Source organism: Coloeus monedula (genome assembly GCF_965178545.1).
Source record: "Coloeus monedula genome assembly, chromosome: 8".
In the NCBI taxonomy this organism is placed as follows: Eukaryota; Metazoa; Chordata; class Aves; order Passeriformes; family Corvidae; genus Coloeus; species Coloeus monedula.
The window spans coordinates 26,562,502-26,576,271 of record NC_138788.1 but is presented as its reverse complement, the minus strand read 5'-3'; the positions used below and the strand labels follow the sequence as shown (position 1 = coordinate 26,576,271).

At 44.0% G+C, this 13,770-nt stretch overlaps 1 protein-coding gene across 1 annotated transcript in view; it reads right to left on the bottom strand.

The window, feature by feature from the left end:
- Positions 1–78: 78 nt before the first annotated feature.
- NEURL1 (neuralized E3 ubiquitin protein ligase 1) overlaps positions 79–13,770 on the bottom strand; it is a gene marked incomplete at both ends in the record, with an annotated part of 142,389 nt that continues 128,697 nt past the window's right edge. Inside the window, 2 exons of the mRNA XM_082285839.1 lie at positions 79–320; positions 1,110–1,256. Coding sequence (XP_082141965.1) covers positions 79–320; positions 1,110–1,256 — 389 coding nt within the window. The remainder of the gene's footprint in view (positions 321–1,109; positions 1,257–13,770) is intronic.

Sequence of the window (13,770 nt, the reverse complement as noted above, 5' to 3'; positions counted from 1 at the left end):
GAATAAAGACCAAGACCTGTGTTGTTTCACAGCCTCCTCCCCACATGCCCAGTCCCCACCACGACATCTGCTGCTGCTCTAAGCACTGCGGTATGTTTTGATGATATCTTTGATGGCCCGTCTGCAAATGGGGCAGCAGGCATTGGCCATCTTCTTGAGCTTCAGCCCACATGAATAGCAGAGACACATGTGTCCACAGGAGTAAATGACTGTGTCTACCATGTTCTCATAGCAGATGGTGCATTCATCTACCCAGGGCCCTGAGACGGATGGGGAGATGGGTGACTCTGGCAAGCTGCTCGGAGAGTTGGGAGCTGTGCCTGCAATACAAAAAAACATGGTCACTCCTGTTGCTTCCTGACATCCCAAGGTAATTTCTGCCCTGAAGCTAAAGAGGGAGGAACCATGCCCTAGCAGAAATGCATGCTCCTGTGACCTGCTGTCTCACTCGCTGAGTCCTGGTTCACATACCAAGGCTCAAGGCAGCAGAAAGACAACATCTACTGGAGCCTGCTGCCCACGAAGAGCAAGCCAAGAGACAGCTGTTACCATGCAACAAGGATTTGGTAAGTTCTATATCCCACCATCAATGCCTTGAGATCGTGCAGGTGTCTGGAGTTTTGTAAGTGCTTCAGAACAGCCTATCCTTTTTTACTGCATGTGCATTTATCTAAATACCACTGTACTTCATTGGCATGTTAGAAATAGCAATACTGCATTTTACTGAAGGTGTATGGAGGGAGAAGGGGGAGGTGTAGGCAGACCCTTAGCTCCAGTCTAAGCTGGCGTGAGACGTGTCACTGCCTCACAGCTCTCCAGAAGGAGCTCTGCGTCACAGGGCCACGCACGCAGCAGAAAATCCGCTGCTTCCCTCGGGACCTTGCATGATGAAAAGGGTTAGAGAAATATTGCTGTCTAGGCATCCAAGCGGCTTCCACATAAAACAGACTGAAAATAGCCCTTGCAGAGGCTCTCCCTTCCTCCCCAGGGGAGCTGATGGGATAATAATAATCTGTTGATTATTGTGGTTTGAGAGCCCTTCTGGGAGACAAGTGTGAGATTATGAAGGGAGGCAAAGGAAAGGCAGCAGGGGATCCCACCACTCTTACCACTGATAGAGCTGCAGAGGGGGCCAGAGCCACACGTAGACAATACGGGGCCAGAGACGCCACTGCAGAGGACAGTGGGGGAATTGGGTGTTGATGTGGGCGAGCTCGGTGTCGACAATCCCAGCCGCTCTGCTAATATGGTGGAACCTGCGCCGTGAGAGAAGAAATCTACAGTCACTTTTCAAAACTGAGGCTTACAAGGCACTGGGGATATGTGGCAGGGGTTGCAGCTCTCAGTGCTTGTCGGGATTGGTCTCATCAGCATGAAACCTAGGGAGGAGATAAAGGAATCCTCATACACCTTTTATTAATGCCAGTAGCTGGTCCTGAAGAGACATCAAACTCCCGTAACTCCTGAAATTTGCTGGAGCTCCCTTAGCCACCACAACCTTTCGTTTCTGCCCTTAAACATGTCTCAAGTCATTTAGTGCAGTTACTTCCCGTGTGGTTACATCCCGTGTGTGCCCCCAACACTACAGCCAGCCATGGGCTTGTAGCAGGAGAGGACACAGCCCGCGGAAGGCTGGGCTGGACCCAAGCACAAGAACACATCACTTTGTCAAAGCACTCTTTGCTAACCTAGTGCAAAACTGCACCCCTTCAGGCTTTGATAAATTCAGGCAAAGTCACTCAAGGACTTTCCAGAAACAAACATGAGGGTCTGGCAAGCAGGAAACCTTAGCTATGCTCACTGCTCTGCTTGTTTCTAGGGTGGCTTCTGTCAGAGGTAGGGATAAGTCACCAAAATGCATTTGGCTCTAGGATGAACAAGGACACCTCTCCCCTCAATCAGGAATGTTTTTTCAACTTCCTGCATGTTTGGATGTGATGGCTCAGGAGTGCAAAGCCTCTTCAAGTCTCTTCTATATGTCCCCAGCTCCATTACCTCCTGCTCTCACTGCCCACCATCAACTCCGTATCAGTGTGCTCTCTGCCAGAAAAGCCAAATCTGTCCCACAGCCAGTCTGGTTCCCTCCCTCCATCTCAGCCTCTTTCTTCTGCTGTTAGAACAACAAATATCTTAAAGCCTCTTCCAGAAGGGAAAAAACCTGGAATGCTTAAAACTCTACCTTCTGCAAAGGTTTGTAGGGGACTTTCATTGCTGCCAATGCAGCCTGGTCTTCACTAAGCCAACAGTGAGACAGCAGCACACGTGCTTGAGCTAAGGGGATGGTTTCCTGGTGGTAAGAACCAGCTTGCCTAAGGTTTTAAAGTTTTTAGTTCCCTGACCAAGAAGACAACCAGGGTAATTCCAAATCAGAACTAAAATGCTTAGACTTCTTCATGTTACCATATAAGGAGCCAGAGACACAGAGGGTTTGGATCTACGGTGTCCTCAATGAGTTGGAAGCTATCCTCCAGAGAAAAAGCAGCAGTGGGAGGTCAGGAAAACCCCATGTGCCAGAAATGTCCTTCAGTTCCTATCTGCAGGGAGGCTACTGAGGACCAAACCTGGGAGACAGGGACTCTAAGTGCCAGCTGTGGATTGTGAAAAACAGCACAAGCACAGATTCTTCTGCTGTTTTTAGCAGAACAAGACTGAGCAGTGAAAGTGGAAGACAGGAACTGAGGAGGGGTCAAAATCTGTTTTGAGGACTGTGTATGAGAGAAGTGATTAGCCTCAGCCTTCAGTCCCTCATTTTCACCCCTCTCCAAAAAAAGGAGCACTTCGCTTCCAGGCACAAGCTTAAGTTAAATTAGACTCTATAAAGGGTTTTGGAGCTCTCACATTTGAGATACTGTAGAGAAGTACCTCATTTATCACACAGATGGGAGCTGAGGCTGGAGTTCAGTTCAGTAAATATGCAAAGAGAATGATGCAGCCTCTAATGACAGCCACTAGCAAGAGCCCTTCCCCTCCAGTCTGACAGATGACCGAAGCAGAAAACTTGCCCTGTGGTAACACACACTGAACACAGGCCCAGCAGGGGCACAGGGTTCAGCTCGTTCACTGCACACACAAATATCAACACCGAGCAGCTGAACAAGTTTTTCAAGCCTTCCCTCTCCTCCCTAGAGCCTGGAGACATCTCTTCCACTCAGCTAACACATAGCACATTGCATTTCTAACACCAACCTGGTCATTTCATTAAAGGCAAAATAAAGACTGTTAGGAGCATTTCTCTTCCTGGACTAATAGGAGAATTTGGAGGTGCCCCAAGTATCACAGCATATGAGCTGATGAAGCATGCTGGCAGCAGGGCAAATGGCCTTTTCACAGTGCAGAAAGAGCTCAGCAGTGTAGGAACCACGGTTTTCTCTGGTTGTAGCTGGTCTGAGTCGCAAAATGGCCTTACCCAAGGGCCAGTAGACACCTTGCCAATTCTTCCTCCTAATACAAGGCGCAGCTCTTGACTTTTCTCCAGTGTAAGTATAGAGCTTTGTTTAAAACAATCTGAGTTCCCTACCAGACAAGACACATTTCTCCCTTGGTGACGGAATAATCAACATAAGAGAAGTTACTCATGCTTTAATATATTGCTGGATGGTGTGCAGATACCATGACAAGGAGCATGGAATGAGATCATGAGCAGAGTGGAATGAGTGTGGCCAGCCTGGCTTAACTAAAACCAGATACATGTGCTCAAGGCCAAACATGCTCATTGTGTGCACAGAGTTCCCACCAAGAGCCAGCTTTCAAACCATGACTTTAAAAACTAAATAATTCTAAGTAAATCAACTTAAACATTCTCTCTCTCTCTAAAGCCCCCAGATCAACTGTCTCTGCTGCTAACTTGTCTCGTGCTTGATCTCAAACATGCTGAACACACTGGAATTGACCTTAAATAGATTTTGAATCAATTCCATTTGCTGTTTTGTCTTTACAAAGCCCAATTATTAGCAAAGACCAATGCAGATGGATGCTTTCTCTGCACCTCTGTCATCACTATGGGAGAGGTGCAAATAAATGAACCTCTGTGTCCACCCACCAAAGGAAAGAGAGTGTTATGTTTTCAGAAGAGAGCTTTACCATGGAATGTACAGACTACACCATGCTAGGAAAGGCTGCTAGTATGCTAAAGGTTTGCAATTCAAAATGGTCTGCCAAACTGGAAATAGGATCAGAAATAAATGATATGGTATTCAGTGTGATCAAATGCAGCATTTAAGCAGAGATAATCAGCTACCTAAACAAAGGACAGGGAATTAGTCCATTCGATTTGAAATACAGACATCCTATAGAAAAAGGCCTGGAAATTGCTGGAGGTCACCAGATGATCATAAACCAACAATACCATCCTGTTACAAAAAGACTGAGCCAATCCAGGGTCGTGTGAGGCTGGTTAAGGATGGGAGTAGGAGCCCGGAGACACTGTGGTATCTTTGTCCCTGGAAATACTCAAAACTCAACTGGACAAAGTCTTGTGCTACCTTGGAAGTTAGCCCTGCTTTGAGCAGGAGGTTGGATTAGACAATTCCATGGGGTCTCTTCTGACCTAAAATATGGTATGATTCTATTATTTTTATACGGCAAGATTTTTCACAGGCTGCTGAAAGGAGTAAAGAAACAATCTGTTCTTTATGAATGTTCTGGATAAGACAAGAAATCATGGGTTCAGACTCCTAAGGTGCTACAGTTAGACACTGAAGCTCTGTAAAGCAATCAGACTTCCCAGTGAGACTATGGCAGCTCCATCATTAGAGCTCTTTCAGGACAGGAAAGTGAAGTAAGGAGTCTCTTGGGACCCCATACAGCACTTACAGTTTTTATGAGAGTGGCTACCTGAATCCATAACTGTCCTTTTATAAAATGTCCTGTGACATATGTAAAAATACAGCAGCTGTGGCTGTCAGAGATGCTTTTGATTCTCTGTGTCTATTGTGGGGCACTGGGTGGTTTCCCAGAACATTGCAATCCACTCTCCAGGGTATGTCCTGAGGCTGTCCCAACTTTTAAGCATCTCTCCTAATGGCAGTCTGGAGAGAGCTGTACTGCTGGAGGACCTATGATGGAAAGAAGACCAGACACAGTCAATGTTTCCTTAAAATACAGTTTTCAATTAACTCTCCCTCTTAATTTTTTAATAAAAATATTATATCTACGTACATTTCTATAACAATGCTGCATAACCAGTTGGTCTGCACTCCAGATTCATCCTTTCTTCCCACTTTGAACCCACCTCACTTAAATTTTGTTTTTCCTGGTTTACAGGATGCAGTCAGTAAATGTCCACTACTGTCCAGCTCACACTTCACATAATTTGATGATCTTCAACTTTTTTATGGGCTTTCTTTACCCATAATCATCGTGACAACTATTCCAGAAGCTTAACTAAACATTGTACCTAAAAGACAAAGTATGGGAGCCTCCTGCCATAGTTTCTAAGGAAGATAAAGTCTTATGCAACACAGTTACTTGCCCATATGCTGAGTTTCATGTGGAGCACATTGACAGCCCCCTCTCTTTTATAACACATTTGCTGCATAAATAGGACAGATAATAAATATCAGGTAATTATCAATAGTAATCACAGATTTTCAGTGTTGTTCCATCCATCTGCAGGCTCCAGAGCCTCCAGCACACAGTGGAAAAGGTTAGTACAGCTGCTGAGGTCTGGCTGCAGCCATCGACTGGCATATTTAAGGGAGCTCAAGAGATCTCTGCACTTCTCATACAGGTCAGTCTAGTGAGCACTGGGTACCTGACTGTCCTATGACTGTCACTTAGATTTCCTTTTGTTAGGAGACAGATTTTTTAAGCATGTCAGCTAAAATTCTTACCCTGTCTCAAAAACTGTTCAATACCTTTTCTCACATTTAACAGTCTCGGTGTATCAGGGCCATTGATTTTGTTATCTTAACAGGACCCAGGTTCTGTCAAAAATCTGGTACCAATGTGGGTTCTGAGCTCCTGTGAACATCTCTCTTAGGCAGTCTGTCCCGTAACATATGAGCTGCTCCAGCGTGAGCAGGTTGGGATGTTACTGAGACTGGATACTGGATACCAGAGCATCCATATTCATTTCAGATTTTCTTGCTTCCAACCAAGGCTGTAGGAGAGCTATTCTGTCCCCCAGGGCCACTCAGGTTTTGCCCAACAGGGACTTCTGAAACCATCATGCTAAAACAAGAACAAAGCACCTGCTGCTGCCTGGTTACATGGTAGTTAAAGATCAGCGATAATGTTAGGGAAGGATGTGAGCACGTCCATCATTTCTGAATGCTGTAAAATACATGTATTTACACATCCATTTGTTGTGTTCCCACAGTGATGGGAACAATACTGCACTGGCCAGAAACCAGAGCTTCCTTCTGTTTGGGCTCAGTGTTTTTTGACCAACCATGTTCTCAGAGCCCAGCCTCTGTGCTGCAGCTCATCTCTGCCCCTCAGGTACATCAGTACCTGGTGACCCACATCAGCTGGTGATCCATGGGCTTTTTTGCATTCAAGTATTTCCCGAAAGACTTAAAAACTGTTCTGAATAGAACACTAATACATTTTGTCCTTCACAGGCCCATGAAAACATAAGGGATTTTGCATTATGCTAAAGAAATGTCCAGAAATAGGTCAAAAAGCAGCCTGGCAGATTTTGCACACAAAACCATAAGGTCTGTGTTTGCAGATGGGCGTCAGACAACCACTGTTTGAGGAAGTAAAAGTTAGATCCAAACCACATGGAGAACAACAGTTCAGACTTTCATGAGGAACAGAAAAGGAGTGTACTTTATGGCTTTACTGGAGCCTTGCTGTCTGCTGTGTCCAGAAGGGCAGCAGGGCACCAGCACATCTATTACCCTCCTGCAGTCACAGGCACACTCCAGCTAAGCAGGGGAAACATGAAAGCTCCAGACACCACAGACATTTTTGATTCAGCAGCTCTCACAGCCCAAACCCAGTGTGCTCCCTGGAAGCAAAGAGCACACTGCAAACTTACAGGCTATCTTTCTCAACCTCACAGGTGAAGTTCAGTGGTCACTCAGCACTTACATCCTGCAAAATCCCAAGGGCATGGACACCATGCAATGAAGGTCTGGCTGAACTGAAGTGAAAGAGTCATAGACTTGGAGCTCTACCTTGCAACCTGAGAAATACTAGAGCAACAAAGCACCCAGGCTGATGCTTACATCAAGAAGAGGTGAAAAAGAAGCCTGGATTAAGTAGCTGAAACCACAAAAAGTTAGAGTTGGAGCTTTCATCTTGTTTAAGAAAAGCAAATCAAGGGTATTTGGGAGACCACAGCAAAGACAGTTCTGTGAGCAAAAGGAAAATTGCTGCCTAACCCAGCACCACGAAGCTCTGTGCTTTTCCAGGAGGGACAGGTATAAACAGGGTGGTAGATGCATAAAGGAAACAAATACTTTCACTTCTCTTGGCCAGCACTCTCTGGATTTCTATGGGCACTACAAAGGGATCTGAGAAAGAAGCAAAGAAAGAGTTTATTCTGCAATGTGACTCTCACAGTAGCCAGAATAACTAACTCACGCCAGGGTTAGTTCAAAGAATAGGGAGATTTTATCTGTCCTGGGAGACAAGTTGCAAGGCAAAGAGGCTGGTATGGCATACGATATCCTGTATATTTTATGTAGGAAGGCAGAGGTGTTATAAGATAAGGGAGATCTATACCTCACTTACTATGAAAGTCTCACTGCAGCCAGTAATTGTTTCTTATACTAATGATGATAATAGTTCCACCTCTTGTCAAGGAGAATGTGCAGAGGCCAAGACATTTGGGAGCCCTGTGGCTGCTGCTGGAGGAGGTGTGTTTGCTTTATCCAGCCTTTACCCAGATACCAACTCATACTTCAGAACACAGGCTGATGTCACTGATGTCACTGTGGCAAGTGCAGGTTAGTTATGTGTCGTGTGTGATGAGATATTTAGTGTCTGCTACAAAGGTGCCACGAGCAGGTATTAACACTGACACTGCTGGCACTGACCACAGGGAAGTCAAGCATTTGACTGCATCTACCTCTCCAGTTTTCCAAGGCCCAGGTTGTAACTTGTCCTCTCTTACACAGCAGCTTCTCTTTGTGCTAACCCTCCTTTGAAACAATGAATATAAAGCAAGAGGTGAATGGAGAGCCCTGTGCAGTGCTAGAATCAAGCCCAGCAGTTAAGGATGCTGTATTGCTCTTTGCAGTTATTTCAATTTACCATCGGTAATGTGTACTTCACTCAAAATGAAAGCAAACCCATATATGATAGGACTGTTTATGCTGAGGCATCAATTAATACAAGTGGATTGCCTTCCAAGAGGCACAGAATATTAACTCTCCTCCCTCCCTCTAGTCTTTAACAACATAAAATACCCTGTACCCTGAAGTGCATAGGAATTCCAGGCTGTTAAATGACACACAACATGGGCCTCTTAGATCCCAATCAGCTTAAATTAGGCCATTTTCTGTACAAATCAAAAGATGGAAGATAAAACTCTGGGGCATATCTATTTGAAAGTCTGTTAAAGGACGAGATTCACTATGTGCATTTCTGTGCAACAATGTTTAGGCATTTACCAGGCTTCTCTTATGCTGTTTAACTCAACAATTTCCACATCACTGGAATGAACCGTGGAGAAGCACCAAAATTCCAAATGGGTAATGTACTGGCCACCTCTGAGATGAGAGGGTGTGATTTGCTACTGCAAAGAACTATCTTCTCTCAAACAGGACAGGCTGATAGAGCTTGGGAACCAAGATCCTGGATGCTCCTCACCTGTGTGAGATACTTTTCTACAAACTTACCTCCAGTCTGTGCTATGGACAGTGTGTATAACAACTGCACATACCAAATACCATTTCAATATTTTGTGTGCTGACTGCAGTAATTGCACATGCAAATTAAGTACCTAATTGCACCCAGAGAGGAGAAGCTTTTTGGAAGGGACAGAATCTCTGCCATGGGATTTGGAGTCCTGAGACAGTCAAGGAGCAACCACAGGGCAAAAAACTTCTTTACATAGGAATGGACAAAAGCCTGGAAAGACAAGATAAGATGGGATCATCTCCCAGGAAGTCCTATAGATTTTTAGGAGGATCAGGCCATACAAGTGCTACAGCAGAGACAACAGAAAAGAGGAGAGAGTCTTCCCTGGGGATAAACTGGAGACAGTAGTTGCAGGAACTGTATCAGCAAGACAAGTGAGGGATTCTGGGACACAGAGGAAAAATACTGTTTAGAAAGAAGAGGGCAGTCTCCAATGGCCTTTGAATCATTAGTGGTCTGTGGTGAGCTAGTCACTCACCTCAGATGGAGCAAAAGTCAAGGAAAACCAGAGAGGGCAGCACGATGAACAACACAGAAGGAGACAAAGTAATTCCCCCTGGTAAACCATTGCTCTCTGACACCTAAGCAAGACACTACTGTGCTCATCCATGAAGTCTCAAGTCTTTCCAGTCAGCCCCAGGAAAAGGGCTGTTTCAAACAAGGGCAGCAGTACCAGGGCTGCTAAGCTTGACCACCAGTAAGAGTCATAAGGGGCACAGCTCTGAATAAGCCTGCCTGTAACTGGGGCCGGCCGAAGCTGGCAGTCCTTCAGACTGGCACTGAGGCCACTTCAGATCAAATTTCACTGTTGATTTAAAGAGGCCTCTGCCAGCAAATTGTGTCCCACAGTACTCTGCTGAACTAATTTCCAATTTGGTCCATTGCCCACTGCTGTTGTCAGAAATCCCAAGGAACTGAGGACACTGAGTTGTTTTTTCTGCAAGTCCCATGTCAGATCTTTCTTCCTCACCCCCTCAGTTTTGAGCAAATTGTCCGATTTCAAGAAAGTCTGAAAGAAGGATGCAAATCTCAGCAACAACTGATATCTAAATATTTTTCAATGGGCAGCTGAGCAGGAGCCCCAACTCATGCCCATGGTAAAAGAGGTGGGAAGGTATCCCACGTACTGCGTTTATCCAGCATGGATGTGAATTCAGACTTACCCACACCAAATGCTGGCTCTTGGGTTGTTTTTTTCAGGCCTAGGCCTGGCTCTTGGCCAACATTAGGAGACATCCAGAGAGCTGCTGTATTGTGCAGCTGTTGTGGTGGGGCTGGAGTTACAGAAGTGCATGGAAAGAAAGGACACAGATAAGTTGGCAACTCGGCTTCATTAGTGTGACTGTTGATGGAACATGTTATTTCATTGCTCAAAAGAAAGCTTCAATATTATTGGAAAGGATGAAATTCACAAGAGAAACAAAAAACCAAACCAACAAACAAACAAAAAAAGGAGATGAGGGAAGATGTTTTACTTGCTGGCAATTCAACTCTGAAACACAAGAAAATGAAAGAACATCCCCAACCTTCTGGATCCTCAAACACTAAATATACAAACTTGTTGCTGTGATAGCTTCTCCAGACATGAGTCATACATTTTGAAAACTTATAGGGTCAATCAATTTAACTTCATAAATGAATTACACCACCAAAACCTGACCAAAACCAGACCATTGTATCCAGACTGGCTCATTTCAACCTTTCAGAGCTGTCAATAAAACCGTGTGTGAGCTGAAATGCTTACCAGCAAAAGCTGAGAGCAGTAAATCAAATTTAATAGGCTGGTTTTGTTGACTATACAGGAATGATGCCTGAAAAAAACAACCCAAGCCTGAACTAATGAAATTCCTAAAGGATACACAAAGACTGTTTCATTTCTACATGCCTAATGATCTGGGATTCTGTTTGGTTGTTTTTATGTGCATAATCCCCAGAATTTCTAAATTAAGACCAGCACTTAACATATAAAATATTTAGAAGGGCTTCCCTGACAAAAAAAAGATCTATTGCCTCCCTCACTAGCTGGTTCCCATAGTTAATTACCCTCATTTATGTTTAATTTCAATTTGTGTCCCTTCATTTCCCAGCAGCTTGATATTCTTTATGCTATTATCTGCTACATTAAAGTGCCCTTCTTTCATTTATCTTTCCTCCATGTGGTCAAGTTGCCTTTTAAACTTTTCTTTGAAACAAACTGACATTCTTCTGCCTCCCCTACAGATGACTGTGGCCTCTCACTGCATTACAGTGGGGCTTGAGTTTTATTTCTTTTACTTTTGCTGGGATGGCATGCAGAATAATAGTGTTTCCAACCTCCTCTTTATTTTCGGCTGTTTTATTTCTCCTACAGCAAATATATTGCCAGTGTATGATGCCAAATTGATAAGAGGAAAACAGAAGTCAGAATTCTTTACTATCCAGCTAACCCCGCACTGCCCTCCTCTCCTACAGAGTCCTGTAAGACCACCAGCCTGGGTAGAGATGGTCTCCCCTGATATTAGGAAATAAATGTATCCACAGTTCTGTGGAATAACTGCAGTCAGAAAATGTCAGCCTCTATAGCAAAGTCACAAGCTGCAGAGACCTGAGCTTGCTCCTGCTCTGCATCAGGACCAAATAAATACAGTCCAGGCATGAAATACAGTATCCAGTGATCAATACCTGGAGTCATCTTGTCCTCTGAGTCAAAAATAAATCTTGTCTAGGTGCAAGAGTGGCTGTCCATTCTCCAAACAAAACTGAAAAGCTGCAGAAGAAGCAAATCCAGCAACTTTAATTTCATTTTATAGTCAGCTGTAGTGCTGAGGTTCCCTTAACACTGTATAAAGTCACTTTGGTTCATCTCATACTGGTGTGCCCCAGAAACAGAATGACATCTGCTGTTTAGGATGGGTTTGGTACAATTATGCCTTTTGCAGTATTTGTGTCTCATTTCCTTCAAGGATATATAACTTCACTTTTTCTATTAAAACTAGAAAAAGATTACTATACATGTCTTCTGCTGTGATATAAAGCTCAAACTACAAAAGACAGATCTCTCGAAATTACTCGTTTGCATGCTGAAGATGGAGCTTGTCATTAGAAAGATGAACACTTTATGTTCTTACATTTTCTAATCTTACAATGGCAGATATTATGGCAGGCACCATAATCTGTTCCACTGCAGGGCAAACAGTGCACATCACCTCCCTAATAAAATTGCAATAGTTAGAGATGAGAATTCATTATTTTCTTTGCCTTCTGTCAGGATATTGCTGATCCATGTAATTACTGCACTTGCAGAGATACAGTTGGGACAGCATCAGTGCTTTTCTCTGGGCAGTTGCACTACACTGATACTGTACTGATACTGGGACTGTCCTGCTCCCAGAATTGTTATACTGGAAACACAGGTGTGAAAAGCTATGTTTGTATTTTAATATCTATTAAAAATTAGAGGCAAGCTCCAATTTCATAGCATTTAACTTGGAGATAGCAGCTTGCTGCCCAAGCTGATGTGGATAAAGCTGTACACTCGGCAGGGTCCTTCCCTTTCCTTGAGAGAGGCGAGGTGAGCAAGTCCGGTTCTTTTCATTTACATGTCACTTAAGAACAACAGCCCATTTTCAGGTTCTTTTCCAGTGACCAAGGCCAGAAAAGTCTGTCATGTGGTCACAAACACAAGAAGTGAGGGGTTTTCCAACTCTGCACATTTCATTTCATGCATCCAAATGTAGAGTTAAACATGCACTGGGGATGTACTGGTTTGGGCTGAACTTGTGATCAGGCAGGGAGGACAGAGGCAGGGCATGCACAGCAGGAGGTTTACCCAGCACACAGGAGGTCTGTGTTCATGTCCCTGCTCTGTCAAATTCAGTATGAGGATGTGATTCTGTCCCTCTGAGGAGACACATCCTTGCTGCCCTTTTCAGACTTTCAGAGCTCATTGCAAACAGGCTGTTTGCTCTGTGCCAACCTGCCAGAATTAGTGATCTCATATGATAGGAAGCACTGGTCGATGATTTAGTTTTACCAGCAGCTCAATGACCTAAGTATGTTTTCCTTCTAATGTACACAGGAGCATTTAATCTCCTGCTTTACTGGGCTCTGTTTGACTTCACCTACCATTATCACAATGACATGTTGGTGGAGAGCAGAGCTAACCATGGATTATGTACAGTGCTCACAACAAATGTAATCAGGCTGAATTAGCAGGGATTGAGTCTCGGGCTCCTGGAAATAAATTGCAGTATTACATTTGTCATTTGTGAGCCTTTAACAGCTACAAAACACTCACAGCACAGGCCTGTGGTCAACTTCAAATAAATTATACAAGGCATTTCATACTGTGATTAAGGTGAACTGGACCCTGCAGACAGATGTGTGTGTGCTCACCACAATTTATCTTTAAAGACTCTCTATAAATCTTTAAAAAAGGAGGTGTTGGTTAGCTTTTGAGTTTGATGGGGAGGGAGATTGTTGGGGTTTTTTTTCACGGTTAGATATGATGAGGATTTGAAGCAAAATGAAATATAAGTATAAAGTTATATGAGTATAACAGTATAAACAGAAAGGAGCGTTTTAAAATCATCTTCATTTAGAGGGGTACCAGGAATTACATCATGTTCTCAGAATCCTTCTTTCACTATCTGACACCAACACCAGCAGAACTACGATATGGTACAAATTCATGATCAAACACATCCTATACTTGGTCTAATATACACACACAAAAAAGTAAATTTGATCCTGAGAAATGTTATTTCAAAGCTTTTCCCTCCACACCTTCGACCCATGACTTGCAGCATTTCAATGAAGTATGTCAGCTAACAGAGCTGGAAAAACCAGCAAAAATACCAAGTGGCCAACTCTTCAGAGGCCTGTCAGCCTGTGTGAGCTACACTGCCTTAAACGGGGCTGGAGGACAAGGAAACCTTTCTCCTGTTGAGATGGTTGGTGCCACACTCTGTGCACCAC